Source organism: Rhagoletis pomonella, unplaced genomic scaffold (assembly GCF_013731165.1).
Source record: "Rhagoletis pomonella isolate Grant_MI unplaced genomic scaffold, Rhpom_1.0 Rhpom_scaffold_00002, whole genome shotgun sequence".
Lineage (NCBI taxonomy): Eukaryota > Metazoa > Arthropoda > Insecta > Diptera > Tephritidae > Rhagoletis > Rhagoletis pomonella.
Genome location: NW_023458556.1, coordinates 6,607,580 through 6,622,574, shown reverse-complemented (window position 1 = coordinate 6,622,574; position 14,995 = coordinate 6,607,580). Strand labels below are relative to the sequence as shown.

The 14,995-nt window shown below is 34.6% G+C and overlaps 3 protein-coding genes across 6 annotated transcripts; 2 read left to right on the top strand and 1 right to left on the bottom strand.

The window, feature by feature from the left end:
• Positions 1–834: 834 nt before the first annotated feature.
• On the top strand, positions 835–2,658 carry LOC118732951 (RNA-binding protein NOB1). The gene is made up of 4 exons (XM_036462080.1): positions 835–900; positions 1,085–1,184; positions 1,236–2,222; positions 2,287–2,658. The coding sequence occupies exons 2-4, from the start codon at positions 1,110–1,112 to the stop codon at positions 2,605–2,607; spliced, it is 1,383 nt and encodes a 460-aa protein (XP_036317973.1). The 5' UTR covers positions 835–900; positions 1,085–1,109; the 3' UTR covers positions 2,608–2,658.
• Positions 2,609–3,749, bottom strand: LOC118732952 (NAD(P)H-hydrate epimerase). 4 transcript variants are annotated; one of them, XM_036462081.1, is made up of 3 exons: positions 3,508–3,749; positions 2,944–3,441; positions 2,609–2,890 (listed from the first exon to the last, which is right to left on the bottom strand). In XM_036462081.1, the coding sequence occupies exons 1-3, from the start codon at positions 3,582–3,584 to the stop codon at positions 2,668–2,670; spliced, it is 798 nt and encodes a 265-aa protein (XP_036317974.1). In that variant the 5' UTR covers positions 3,585–3,749; the 3' UTR covers positions 2,609–2,667. The 4 variants fall into 4 exon arrangements, with proteins under 4 accessions (XP_036317974.1, XP_036317975.1, XP_036317977.1 ...); XM_036462082.1 differs by having other exon boundaries at positions 2,944–3,461; positions 3,531–3,747; XM_036462084.1 differs by having other exon boundaries at positions 2,944–3,461; positions 3,508–3,743.
• Positions 3,750–3,996: 247 nt separating this feature from the next.
• LOC118732950 (tyrosine-protein kinase hopscotch-like) lies at positions 3,997–12,631 on the top strand. Its single transcript, XM_036462078.1, has 15 exons — positions 3,997–5,339; positions 6,647–6,807; positions 6,899–6,991; positions 7,059–7,169; positions 7,236–7,396; positions 7,466–7,603; positions 7,677–7,798; positions 8,155–8,364; positions 8,449–8,579; positions 8,904–9,633; positions 9,735–9,893; positions 9,976–10,148; positions 10,212–10,379; positions 10,439–10,614; positions 11,937–12,631. Exons 1-14 carry the CDS (start codon positions 4,305–4,307, stop codon positions 10,581–10,583), a joined length of 3,537 nt encoding a protein of 1,178 aa, XP_036317971.1. The 5' UTR covers positions 3,997–4,304; the 3' UTR covers positions 10,584–10,614; positions 11,937–12,631.
• The last annotated feature ends 2,364 nt before the right edge of the window (positions 12,632–14,995 follow it).

Here is a 14,995-nt window from a genome sequence, read left to right as displayed (position 1 = left end):
TTTTATCTTTCAGCTTCGCTAAAAGCACTTCTACCAACGCTTGGCTTACCAAATTTACGCCTATTCATAAAATTTTGCGATTTAAGTTTATTTTCAATAATGTAAATAACAATTCGTGTTGAATCGAAAATCGCCTTGTCTGAATAGAGATGGCAACTTTTCACTTTCAACTTCTCATTCAATTTTTGTTGCCTGTAAAATCGACGCGTGCGAATGCCCTATAAACCTAGCAAGGCGTATTCATACAAGATGGTGTTGTTAGATCAGGTGTCTGATAAATTCGACGCATTAGTTGTGTTTTTTTACAAATTATCCAGTAACTTGCCAGCAACTCTCCAGTAACTTAATTTCTAAAATTCGCTCTCATAGAAAAAATTTACAAAAAAGTACGTGAACGCTTTTCCAGTAATAATTTGCAAGTATCATGAACAGCTGATTAATTGGTTGTTTATTCGCAGCATATTCCTAATAAAACAATATATTTTATATTTAAATATGTTTATTTTGTGAATTTCCACAATAAAAAGCCACAAACAGTTTCCTTATTAGTTTAAATTTCATCCAGCAACATGCGATCAGCTGTTTTTCGTACTGGCAAATTCTTACAAGTAAAAATTTATCCAGTAAAAACTTACACCGCTCTCTCAATTTCCCCTACTTTGCAAGTTTTTGCGTACGAAAACGCCAAAACATGAAAATTCGTAAAAACTTTTACTGGATTTTACTGGAAATGAGTAAAAAAAAACGCAACTATAGCAAGGTGGCAGCACATTGTTTTCCACGTGTGGACGTTGACATCTGACACACCATCTTCAAAAGGGGCATAACTAAAAAAAATTCAAGTCGATTATTTTAGCTTGAATCGATTTTTAGGATTTGTCTCCAATTAATGCAAATATTTTTCTTCATGACTATATTCTACAACTCCAAAGCAATTGTTGTGCATATTTTTGTGTTAATTGCATTGAATTTGTACCATCCTCAAGCAGTTATATTTTCGGATCTGATTTTTGAGTTGTGTCCCTTTCGCAGATGGTGTGTGAACTGACAACAATAAATGAAGTATGAAATAGGAAATGTTAATTAACTTGCTACATTAAATTTTGATAATGGCCGAAACGAAAAGAACAATTGAATATTTGGTGGCTGATACTACAGCCTTTATAAACGCGGTTCAGTTAAATGTAAGTAAATATTTTCAGTCTTTCCAGGGAATGACCATTTGTACATTTTAGGATTATGCCAAAAATGTATTAACAGTTCCAGATGTTATTAAAGAGGTGCGCAATAAACGTCAGATCCGACGACTATGTGTTTTACCTTTTGATTTGCAAGTGCGCGAACCTCGGACGGACAGTGTAAAACACTGTGTGGAATTCGCTAAAAAGACTGGCGACTATGCCAGTCTCTCTGGCATAGACATCAAAGTAATTTCCTTAACGTATGAGCTCGAGGTTGACAATGTAGGTACAGAGCATTTACGTACAGAACCAGTTTTGTCCAAGGTAGTGGCCTCAAAAGAGAAGCCCGAAGAATTCCAAGATAACACAAAGCTAGCAGGATGGTACAACCCGCAAGATAAATCAAGTAGTGATGACATAAGCGAGGATGAAGATGACTCAAATGAATACCAAACTGATGGCAATGGGGTTGATGTTGTCAAAAAAGCAATTGAACAACAAATAACTAATCCAAGCGAAAATGATAGCAGTGCCGATTTGATAACACAAGCGGAGTTGGATGAATTAATGGAAAAGTTGAAATGCGATGAGCCAGATGAGGATGCTTGCAACATTCTTGTTCCACAAAATGAAAAATCTAATGATGCAGAAACAGATTCAGATGAAGCAGACATAGATACTGATGAAAAAAAGTCTAGTCTTCAATCTGAACCTGACATAGAGGATGACGACAACAGTTGGATTACACCAGCGAACATCAAAAAGGTGAAGAAATCACTAGAAGGTAAAGTGGAATCAGATGTTGTACCGATTGTTGCCTGTATGTCAACGGATTATGCACTACAAAATGTCTTGAAGCAAATGAATTTACAAATTTGTGCGTTAGATGGTCGCGTTATTAGACACCTTCGCACATACATTTTGCGGTGTTATGCTTGTTATAAAACAACCAGCATAATGACGAAAGTTTTTTGTCCAAATTGTGGCAACAAAACTCTTAAACGTGTGGCCGTAAGTTTAGATGAGAATGGAAAGCAAGTTGTAAGTAAACGAGCTTTTTACTTTAATATAACAAGTTATTCATGCCATAATGCTTTTTTTATAGATTCACATAAATACTCGTCGGCCATTAACGGCTAAATATAAGAATCAAAGCTTACCGAAATTCCAGGGAGGCAAACATTCTCGCAATCCTATACTATTTGAGGACCAACCTATACCGAGACAAATGCCATCACGTGTGGCGAAAACTAAAACAAATGCATTGGAGGAAGATTATATAGCTGGATTTTCACCTTTTGTAATGCGTGACGTCGATTCTAAGTCGGCTATGTTGCGATCGAAGGGCAATTTAAAGGAATGGGCACGGAATAATACATTTGAAGAAGATCGACGTAGAAAACACTACAATAGAGTGTACAAATAGATTTGGTTTTTGTTTTGATATTTTGAAGAAATATACTTTCTTTTTAAATGAGTTAACAATTTATAATTTTACACATGAATCACAATCTAAATACTCAGGCAAGTTTAGCTGGTATTTTTCTTGAAGAGCCGGCGGTACAAAACGTCCTCCCAAATAATGATATTTTCCTTGAAATGAACGTGCACACAACTTTGGAGCTGTTAGCGATATTAACAGTTCTGGTTCGAAATCTGCTTCACTCAATTTGCCGTCCTCTACATCCCAACCGCTAGGTATATCAATGCTGCGCGAGGTAAATATTTTATAATGAACTTGCAACTTTTTAAGATATCTTACCTAGCAATTGGTAGTCTAGTCTTTTGGAGTACCTCAACAATAGGTACAAATGTGTCTCGTACTGGTGGTTTAAAGCTGAAGCCAAAAAGTGCATCAACAATTAAATCAAAACACGTACTAGTTGTTTCCAGACTAGGGCTTGAATTAAGAAATGGAATAGCATAGCGCTTGCATTGGTGGGTTAGATTCTCGTATAATTCTTTAGGTGTTGGTTTTGGATAGTATATGCTCGGTTTATAATTCATCAACGACAAATGGCGGGCACATACTAATCCATCCCCACCATTATTGCCAGGTCCACAACATACTAGAATGCGTTTATATTGTTCGGCTGGATAGCACTTTGCTATGGCATGAGCACAGCTCAATCCAGCTAGTTCCATAAGCTGGTCCACACTAAATTTATATTCGTTGAATAGTTCTAAATCAACATTAATTGCTTCGGTTTGAGTTAAAAACTTCATTTCTTTTGGATTCTTGCAATTTGAAATCAATTTCCTTTGAATTATGGAATGAGCCTGTAAAAATGGAAATATACGTTAAAACCATGATACAAATATTTACCGGATCGTATGGAGATACCCAACCCAACAACTAAGTGGATACATTCTCTTGAACAGTTTTATCTTATTAAGCTGCATAATTAATTGTAGTAAAAGTAAATTAACCTGAGTTTATAAAAAAATCTGACGGAACACAAAGATAAGCTGAGAAATTTCATTTGCTCCAGTCTATTTTCCTTTGGTTATCAATATACATATGTTTTCTTTTATTTTCACCTTTATCGGTTTTGTTTTGTTGGCAGTTTGAACGCAGGGCTGCATTCTGAAAACACTTTAATATTTTATTGAATATTCTATAATTCGATTTTATTAATTGTTGAACATAGAACTTTATTGTTTAATGTTAATACAACTTTTTACTTAAATACAAAAGATAAATAATTTATTACATGGAAAAGGCCAAGGTGTATTACACTTTGTTGTATACATTTTGGGTAAGTTTATCTACGAGTTACATTCATTTGCAACTCTATGTGCTGAAAGTTGTTGTTCCAAAATGGCGGAAATCTGATAAAACGAAAAGAATTCAGAAAAGCTGCGATTCACGGCAAAATTATTTCCAGCGGCAATTTTTATTCATTAACTCGTCGAGAAGTAAAAAAAAAAACTATTTTTATTAGCTCAGATTTATATCCTGCAATTATCTATATCCTGCATATAGAGTAGGCAATACTATGAATCAAGGACTACCAAGAAAGTAGATGTGAATATGCAAAGTTGTGTATTGCAAAAAAGGGAAGGAATTTGTTGCAAGTGTAACATCTAAAAGAAGCTGCATTTGGCTAACTTCGCCTATTAATGAAACGTTTATTGGGCGAAAAGTTTGAAATTTCTCGTCGGATTATGAATCAAGCTTCCAACGCATCTGGTACAACACATACCACCATCACTTTGTTGGATACCAGTAGTGCCTCTTTTTCCATGGGAGGCGGGAGTTCGATACATAGCAACGGAGAAATCAGTATTGGCGACCATGCGGATGTGTCCAATTCAACAACGTCTTCTCAGTCAACAGCTTCCTCTGCGAGGGCGTCGGGTCAAGCCACAAATAAGATCTTTAACTACAAAGACCAAAAGGATATTGAATACGCTAATTCACTAACTTGTGAGGACATTTGCTTTTCAATGTGCCGCCAGCTTAAAATATTACCGACAACTCGCTTATTATTTGGACTACGGGTACTGGATTCGGAAAATGAGTGGGCGATTCCCGGCCTTAGTTTGAGGCCAGGTGTACGTTATTGCTTTCGAATGCGGATCAAAGTTCCGAATATGGATACCCAATTAAAAAACCTGGATAAGGAGGCTTATGAGTATTTGTATTGGCAAATTCGTTATGATATAGTAAACGAAAAAATTCCTGAAATACGCCATCCAGAAAAAAAGGATAATGTGATGGGCTTTGCTGTTATGGATATGTCCATCGATTTGGAAGCTAAAAGTTCAGCATCTGAGCGATTAGAGAAAAATTATAAGCGGGAAATAATTGAGAAAATTGAAAGTAATTATAAGCGTTATCTGCCCCAAACACTATTAAAGGAGCACAAATATTTTGTAAAATCTAAAATCTGTGCGACATTTAAAAATGTACGGGAAAAGAAAATTGGCTTCACAGAATTCAAATTCTACTATATATCTGAGGTGTGTAAGCTTGCTCCCACCTATTTAATGGAAATGTATGTTGCTACTGTTAATTATATCCCGAATGATGATCTATTAATGGTGCGGACACCGACATCTGGTAGAGGAGATAGTGGAACAAGAGTTTTTGTTAAGTTAGACACTCATGACCATCCGGAGCCGGGTTTGAAAATTTCACGGGAAAAAGTGAAGGTAAGTTAAAATGCAAGCGAATGGAAGATTAAATGTGCAAATCATAAATGTTAACATTTGTTATACATTTCGACCCCTAATAGCCAAAAAGATGTGAAATAAAAAAAAAAAATGTATGCAGGAATGATCCTAGACTATATACATATGTATGTATATGCATTTCTGTATCAAAAAAAAAATTAAAAAAAAAATGTCGCTAACATCTTTTTGTCAATTGGGGCTTGATATTAGAGTTGGATTCTATAGTTCACTTTAAAGATTAGTGTTCACTTCTAGTTGGTTCAGCCCAATGAACTAGCTCTTATGAGTCTTAAAGCATAAACAGACGACAGCGTTGATCCGGATCAACTCGGCAATTAGCTGTAGTTGATGCGGCTTATGTCCGAGTTAGTCCGGATCAACGCTGCCGTCTGTTTAAGCTTTTATTTCTTTCATCTTATTGAACTATAGTTCACCTAATTGAACTAGATCGGTAGTAGGAGCTAAGGTACAGAACAACAAAAATGTATGTAAAAAACAATTTTTTCCGACTAGTGTTGGTCCACTTCCTTAACGGCACAATTTAGTCGTCTTCATTTATTCATCTTTTCCGATATCACGAAAGGATGTTTGGCTTTTATATGGTGATTCAAATTTCCATGAGAACCATCAACAATGCTTATGGAAACTTGGCAGTGTCTGCATTTCATTTTCTTTTCTTCAATTTTGCCTTCGAAATGCGAACAAATTGCGCTTTGCTTTGGGATCTGAAAGCGATAGTATTTTATTAAACAACAACTCAAATAGTTACTTATTTAAACAAATTGCACTAAACGACGTAAGACATTGGAAATTCAATGAAATAAAATGTCTTATTTTCATTTCCATTTTTAATGAAGTAGTTCAATTAAAAGAGCTGACTCTTTCGCTCTTTAGTTCAAAAGGTCCCCAAGCCTACTCGAATGTATGTATGTTCATATTTAGGTACATGCATATGTACATATGAATATTGGGTATTGCAAGGAAAACTACGTAGCCAGTTTTTGCGTGAAAAGCACTAGCGATGTGTCAACCACATGCAGTACCCAGACTCCTGCTACATTTTTATGTATGTATACCTTACCATCATTAGCACACTTTTCATTTCCTCGCCCACCGTTAGTTCAGTTTGACGACAAGGATTGATAGATGGACGAAACCAGATAGGGATTAGAATATACTGCCGTTGGAACAACAATACCCACCTATGATATCGCCGAATATTATCTCGTTAATGTTTCAAAGTCATAAACTTATATACTAATACAAACATTACTGTCTTATTGTAGTGGACCTTATTGACAAAGATCGAGGATATATTTGCAATATGTATCGGAGGGGACGTGTGTGCATTATTGGAGATCACAGGACTACCCCAGGGCTATCGCATGCAATTTGGCTCAAGGACTGAATTAGAGTCCTTCATCACATATATATCGGGCTATTCAAGGTGAAAATGCATCTAAACCCCAGAATTATCTTTTATTGTCAATTTCTTAAATTTTTAATCAAAAAATTTAAATTGCAAATGTTACTTAAAGACTAACTGCGAAATGGATGACTGATTTGTGTGCGAACTTCCAAACTCCCTCCTTACAAAAACTGAAGGACCTCAAATGCCATGGACCAATTGGGTATTTCATCCGGATCTGTAAAATTTGTAATTTATTGTAAGTAATATTTTGTTTTTACATTATGTAGTGGTGCGTTTTCCTTCGCCAAATTACGAGAACTATCTCTAAATGGTGCCACCTGCCTAATCCGTCAATGCGAAAAAGAATACGATGTATATTATATTGACAAAGCGAAGACGTGAGTAAAATACTTTTAAAATTTAATAAGAATATTTAATAGGAATTTTAAATTGCATGCATACAGTAAACTAGAAAAAAGTTTGGCGGTGGATGTACTCACTACTAAAATAACCAGAGAAAATAACAAATGGCTTCTACACTCAAACGATGGCGTAAAAGCATTTGATGATTTAAAGGATTTAAGGAACTCTATTTCAACAAAAATTCTATGGCCATCAGAATACGGTAATTAACAAAGTTATATTAAATACTTTATGCAGTTTAAACGGTTTTTGTATTCCATTGATTACATAGAAAAGGCACCACTTCTGCTAATTTGTTTGCCAAAAAATTTACAACCAAAGAAGACTGACACGGAATTAAGTGATGCTGAACTCCGAAAAAGAAAAGTCCAAATATTTGATCGGAAACAAGATCTGCGATGGTATCAGAGTAAGTAAAAGCATACACTTTTCACTTTTTGCTTTTGAAAAAATGCTGGGAATTTTTTTTACTTCTAAAATAGATACAGAACGTATGTGCGATAACGGTAAAATAATGTTAGTTCGTGGAGACTGGATCCAAGGAGGCGTCTGCAAAGACGTTAGTGTTATGCTAAAGATATTTTTATCAGAAAGTAACCCCAAGGTAATTACGTTCAGAAAAGTGGTCGTATGTACACATAAAAATGGTCCTCTGCAATAACGACACAATTCAAAATTCAAAAAAAAAAAAAAAACTGTTACTACTGTTAAGTGGCTCTCGTCTATAATCCATTTCCATCCCTTACTAAAGTAAGCAGTAAGGACTTCTGAATTAAGCACAAAAGATTAGACATGGATTCGACAAGGAGCCACTTAACAGTAGTAAGGGTTTTTATTTTTTGAATTTTAAACTGTGTCGTCATTGCACAGAACCATCGACATATGAAGTTTCTATCTACTGTAATTGGTATGTAAAACTTGAAAAGGAAAATAATTTACGTTAAAATTTTCGTATTTTAGGAGTTCACGGACTTGGCCAGCTTTTGTAGTCAAATTTTTTCAGCGCAATTTTTAAAACTACATGGTTTGACCTTAAATACTCCTTATACAATGGTAATGGAGTATTATCATGCGCCACTCGACGAATTTCTTCGAAAGAACAAAGACGAAATATCCCTCCAAATGCTAATATCTATTGTATATGATTTGGCGAGAGGTATCGAATATCTGGTATGGAATTTTTAAATACATCATAATTTAGTTTATAAGCTACAATTTATTTATTTATTTATTTTTTTCAATTTTAACCCACAGAGAGTGAAACATATGCATCATGGATTTATTCGCTGTTCTAATTTGTACGTGACAAAATACGACCTGAAATCCAATTGCATCGAGACGAAAATTGGCGATCCCGGAATTCGTCGTGCTTATTCCCACGAAGAGTAAGTAGCGCATTGCAGGTGGTGCAATTAAAGTGTCTGTAACCAAATAATACCAAATGCTTGACCTATTTTCCACGTTGTGATGAAAATGCCTTTTTTAAAAAATCGTAATTTAACTGCTTAAGTGGGTTTAATGAATTTAATGGGGAAACCGAGTTATTAACCCGCTTACGAACAATTGTACGTACAAATTCAACTAGCTATACCATTTGAAAAATTTATAGAGAACCCGACGCACGAGTTCTAACACAGTGCTTATTTTCTGGAAAAAAGCAGACTATAATTCTTTCCTTATTCACTTAGTTATAATTTTATTTCGCTTAGTTTACCTTGGATACCTCAGGAATATTATAATAATCCCGATGGTGTTCGCGGGGACGAGTGTGCAGATGAGTGGGCCTTCGCAACAACTATTTGGGAGATATTTGCGTATGGTAAGAGCATATTGGAAGAGCTCGAATGCATTGGAAAACCCGCCAAAATTGTTGAAAAGCTACTAATGAATCGGTCTCGAACCGGTGGCATACTACTCAAACCAAGCGAATGTTGTCCAGAAGAGATCTCTAATATGATGTTCGACGGCTGGAGTTTGGACGCTTCCAATCGGTTTCAAACAGGAAATATCTTCGGTACGCTAAACACTCTCATAGGAAGGTACAGGCCTAGTTATGAACGTATTTTCACCAACGAACGCGAAGACCATCTTCCATACGAAGATAGTGATAGTGATAATGATATAGACAATGAAAATAGTGGGAATTGCGATGCTTTCTCAAGTCAGTCGATTACACCGTTTATTTCCCCCAATCAAGGATTTTCACATACTGGAATGCCTGGTCGCCCTTGGGATGATACACAATGGGTTTTAACATTGCCAATTGGAAAAGTTATTATTATTAAACAAGTAGCCCAGGGTCATTATGGCACTGTGCATTGGGGCGAATTACGTTACAACGATCCAAATACAGCGCCAGAAGAAGTGGCAGTGAAGAAATTTAAACCTGAAGCTACATCGAATCCAAAAGATTTCTTACGGGAAATAAAAATAATGCAGGTAAATAATAGTAAAGGCATAACATTTATGTACATCAATACATTCATATACCTATACATTATTTTTGAACTCAAAACAATAATTGCTGTTAATATTTTTAGTCCATGAATCATCCGAACGTTGTTAAAATTAAATATTCAGTCCGAAAGCCCATTTCTATCGTAATGGAATACGTGTCTGGAGGCTCCTTTCTTGTACTGTTAAAAACCTCCAATTTGACCAATAATAAGCTGTTACATTTCGCCAGTGACATTGCTAGGGTTTGTTTTGTATACTATTTTTCATTGCTGGAGATTATTAATATTTTTTTTTCTCGATTTCTCAATTAACTTGCATGTAAAGGGCATGGAATACTTAGTGAGTAAACAAATTATACACAGAGATCTGGCAACACGAAACATTTTGTGGGATAAGGAGAAAGATTATGTTAAAATATCCGATTTTGGACTATCACAGTTTGCAAATGCAGATGGTTACTATTGGGGATTTAGCCAACGTGATATTCCCATAAAATGGTATTTATTTAATATAAGAGAATAATATATTTGGTTCAATGTTTTTGAACACGCAATTTTTAGGTATTCGCCAGAGTCCATAGCATACAATAAATTCTCCATGAAATCAGACGTGTGGTCTTATGGTGTGACTATGTTTGAAACGTTTTCGGGCGGAGATATGCCAAATCTGGTTCCCAATCGGGAGCTTAGTCAAGACGAGTTTCTACAACGACTTCAACTGGGTGAAAGGTATGTATAAACATTGATTAGTATTTAGATACTAAAGTCTTTTTCCTTTTGCTTGCTAGGCTCAGAAAACCAGATTTGTGTCCACAAATTGTATACGACAAACTTATGCTGCCATGCTGGCAAGCTGATCCAAAGGCGCGGCCTACTTTTACGGCGTTGCTTGACTCTATTCGGTCAATTATGTTCGAAGGGGCAGCCATTTAACGTGCAAAATTAAAAAAAAAAAATTATTACGGTAAAGCTTTAATATAGTGCGTTCTAGTATTCAAAGAAAATCCTCACGAGAAAATGACTCAATTGCACTCTATCGCCCAAATTCATTTAAACTAAAATATATTTGAAAAGCTCTATAAACTGAAAAATAGTATTAACCTGTCACTTTATAAAGCCTTTTAAATTTATTTTATTTTGAATGAATGAGGCCATACTTAAACGTAATAATACACATAGAACGTTTTTATTACTTTCTTTTGGCAGCATATGTATGTATATCGTTATCATCAAAAACAAAAGGCCCTACCTATTTGATATGATTTCAGAAATCAGATTTTAAAATATTTCCTTAGTTGGCTATGGTCAGATATACCCCTTCACCAAAATTTATGCTGTGTATGTAAATTTAAAATGTTTTTTGTAAAGTTGTAAATCTATGAGTTTTATTATAGATACAAAAAGATCCTTTCAAAGCGAAGCATACAACTTTGCTTCTTTCATTTCTTGAACCATCCCATTTTCTCCTAACTAAAGTTATCATAATCCAAAAAATACAAAAATTAAGTTAAACATGCAGAAATTACCGCTACCCCTTATTCTATGCTGTAGCTGCATGGATTACCAGTATCTCACTAGAATAAAATTTGTATTCATGTATACTATGTGAGTATGTGTAAATTCAAAACTTTAAAGCATTTTTTCTCGATTTTCGCTGTTTTGAGTTGTGAAAATATTGAAGTGAGGGCCTGTGCCAATCAGTAGAAAAGGTGAAAAAACTTTACTCTGGTGAGACAATTTTACATTTCTGCTGCCAATTCGTAACTTTTTCCTGCTGGAAGTTTTTACAGTCGCTAATAATTATTGAGATAAATATTTTTAAATCTTCCAAGACATTTATTTTGTGACTTATATTATAAAAGTCGTTTCATAATAATTATGAGTGCGAAACAATTTTTTAAGTATTTAAAAGTCGGGGCTTGTTCAAGCCCGTTTCGTTGTACCCAAACTACTCCCCAATTAGTTCCAAACTGACACCCAACTACTCCCGAACTGGCCCCCAACTAGCCCCGAAATGGTCCCGAACTAATCCCGAAATTGTCCTGAACAAGCCCCGTCCTTTAAGACTTAAAAAATTTTGTTCCTCGAACGCTTGATATAGGCAGCGTCACCCAAATACACCCCAAGTCCTTATATTTTATCTTTCGTTTCTTACTTGGGTACAACGCCGATTTATTAAGAACTGCCATGATTTTCTTACTATTACAGAAGTTTTTATTTTTATGAAAAATTTTAAAGCTTTGATTTCCCAATGAAATAATGCGCACTTTTTCCTACTTTCTACAGAAAATCTCACGGACCATATGAAATTTACAAATGCAAGTAATTTACTTTGTCTATTAAATATGGTACTTGCTCCTCGGCCCAGCCAATTTATGTACATACATACATATTAATTAATTTACTTATAAGTTTTTAAGTCAAAACTGAAAAGGAAATTAGGTGTTACTTTGGTATATATACATATTATATGTAGGTAGTTAAGATTTGCATTTTTAGAAAAGTGTAAGTAAGTGCATTCATATATGAGACCATGAGAGCAGAAGTGGCCTAACCCAAACATTTTTTTTTTTGAATGCTCCCCTACTTAAAATAGTCTCAAACCAGATAAATTTTAAAATTTAAGTCGCCTATTCTTTTATTTTAAGGCAAAGAGCTTCATCAAATAAAAGAATAAGCGACCTTTACTTTAAAATTTATCACATTTGAAACTATTTAAAGAAGTTACGTTACCTACAAGAAAAAAAATTCCAGGTTAGGCCACTTTTGCTCTCGTTGCCTCAATATGTGTGTATACGTATGTACAATGTTGTGTCTTAGTTTCTTTAGAATTCATATGGTTATATTTACGTTACAATTATACCAGAACTTTGTTTTAGAGTAAAGTATATTTTAAGAACGCCATATCTAAGCTTTTGTGAATTTTTCCTTCGATTAAAATTAAAATGTTTGGAATAAAACCTTCACGAGTATAAATACAATACTTTTGTAATTTAGTTGGAACCGTACATTAGACTGGGTCGACTTTGTATGGGGGAAAATACAAGTTTTTGATGATGTTGTGTACGTTCACACCTGTGTACGCTTATCTGCTGATGAGGTTATGTCGTTATATTTTTTATTCAGTGTACAACAATAAAATACACCACAGAATAATTATTTTCAACCAGACAACCTGATAGCCAGGCAAGTGTAACACACCCACACTGTAGTTGTGATATTATTTGCTTAACGAGGAATTTACACTACATATATTTTGATGGGCTTCCAAGGCATGTGATCCTTGTATATATATTTTCATAAACTTTTTTTATTTCACTGCACTTCCATTCTAATATTTGAGATCTTTTGATTTCTATAATACAACGTTAAACGAAAAGGAGAATTTACCTTTTTTGCCACACCAACGGCAATAACAATTACATTTCATTTATAACTACCCAGTAGATAATTTCAGGTGTTAAAAGCCCTTCCGAAAGGCCTGCCTGAGAGTGAAGAGGCCTTCCACCCTACATTCCTTTCTCCTTTCTTTTTCGTACGAAGTGGCACAAATTGAAGGACTTCTTCTTTCGCTACCAATGGAAGGCCTTTCAAAAGGGCTTTTATAGGACGTACTTCAGAAGGCCTTTTGGAGGAGTTCTTTTAAAGTTGCTTCTTTAATTTATAAACATCATACATCTTTGAAGTACATATCTGCTTAAGATTTATATCAAATATGTGTTATTGTAACTTAATAGGGGTCTTCATCAAAAGTGATAAATTCTTGATAAACTTGATAAAGCGATAAATTTATCATTTTGATAAATGAACTGTCAAACTTTGTATGAAAATCTATTTAACCAAAGTTTATCACTTGAGGCTTGTTCGAGTTACAATCACAGCAGCAGTGTTGCGCGAATTATTATTTTTTGTGTGAATTTCTAACAACGTATTATCAGTTGGGCAGTTGCAACAGTGTTCCAAATTTTAGATGAAGACCCCTAATATGTTTATTGAAATTCATTTGTAATGCTAAATAATATAAATTTATGCATTCTAGAAGGCATGCTAGGAAGCACTTTTTTCGCAGCAAATTCCTAATAAAACAATATATTTTATATTTAAATAGGTTTATTTCGTCAATTTCAACCATAAAAACCCACAAACAATTTCCTTATTAGTTTAAACTCTATCCATCAACATGCGACCAGTTGTTTTCGTACTGGCAAATTGTTACAAGTAAAAATAACTTAATTTCTAAGAATTCGCTCTCATAAAAAAAATATCCAAAAAGTACGCGTACGTGAATCCAGTAATAGTTTGCAGGTTTCATGAACAGCTGATAAATTGGTTGCTTATTCGCAGCTAATTCCTAATAAAACAATATATTTTATATTTAAATCGGTTTATTTTGCCAATTTCAACAATAAAAACCAACAAATCGTTACCTTATTAGTTTAAATTTCATCCAGCAATATGCGATCAGCTGTTTTTCGTACTGGCAAATCGTTACAAGTAAAAATTTCATTTTCATTTCCGCTCTCTCAATTTCCCCTACTTTGCGTACGAAAACGCCAAAATATGAAAATTCGTTAAAACCTTTACTGGATTTTACTGGAAATAGGTAAACAAATACAACTAATGTATCCAGTAAAAGTTCAGCTCAAGGCGTATTCAATAAGGTGGTATCGGTACGCCAATAACAAAATGTACTTGTATTTTGTTTTTGCTTTTGCTTCTGTATTCTATCATTCTTGACGAAGGATGTGAAAGAGAACTGAAAATAATAGCCAATCAACTGGTCTAACCAATCAAGAGCAGCCATTTGACATATGAAGCCGTGAGGCGAAGAAAAATAAAAGGGTGCTGCTATCACCTGTTAAATACGCCTTGGTTCAGCTGTCATTTTCGATCCAATTTCCTCTAGTTTTTAAGTTTTTGCGTACGAAACCGCCAAAACATGAACACTAGTAAAAACTTTTACTTGATTTTACTGAAAATGGGTAAACAAGCACAACTATTAGGCCGATTTGCATAGGCACTATCCAGTAAAATTCAGGAAATGCAGGGGAAATCGAGAGAGCAAAAATGACAGCTGAACTTGGAAGTTTTACTGGATTTTGACTGGATAAATTTTTACTAGTAACTATTTGCCGGTAAGAAAAACAGCTGATGGCATGATGCTTAATGCAATTCACATTAACAAAAGAATTGTTTGTGATGCTTTTAGAGTTGCAATTGACAAAATAAACCTATTTAAATATATAAGATGGGAAATACTATTTTTCTTAGAATATTGCGTCGGAGAATAACAAAGTAATCAGCTGTTTATAAAACTTGCAACTTCTTGCTGGGTTTGCGTTTTC

Coding starts and splice junctions, on each gene's coding strand:
- LOC118732951 (XM_036462080.1), top strand. CDS start 1,110: ATGGCCGAAACGAAAAGAACAATTGAATATTTGGTGGCTGATACTACA. Junction 1,185..1,235: donor TAAACGCGGTTCAGTTAAAT/GTAAGTAAATAT, acceptor TGTACATTTTAG/GATTATGCCAAAAATGTATT. Junction 2,223..2,286: donor ATGAGAATGGAAAGCAAGTT/GTAAGTAAACGA, acceptor CTTTTTTTATAG/ATTCACATAAATACTCGTCG.
- LOC118732952 (XM_036462081.1), bottom strand. CDS start 3,584: ATGCAGCTTAATAAGATAAAACTGTTCAAGAGAATGTATCCACTTAGT. Junction 3,442..3,507: donor GGGTATCTCCATACGATCCG/GTAAATATTTGT, acceptor CATAATTCAAAG/GAAATTGATTTCAAATTGCA. Junction 2,891..2,943: donor ACTAGACTACCAATTGCTAG/GTAAGATATCTT, acceptor TACCTCGCGCAG/CATTGATATACCTAGCGGTT.
- LOC118732950 (XM_036462078.1), top strand. CDS start 4,305: ATGAAACGTTTATTGGGCGAAAAGTTTGAAATTTCTCGTCGGATTATG. Junction 7,799..8,154: donor TATCAGAAAGTAACCCCAAG/GTAATTACGTTC, acceptor TTCGTATTTTAG/GAGTTCACGGACTTGGCCAG. Junction 8,580..8,903: donor CGTGCTTATTCCCACGAAGA/GTAAGTAGCGCA, acceptor TATTTCGCTTAG/TTTACCTTGGATACCTCAGG.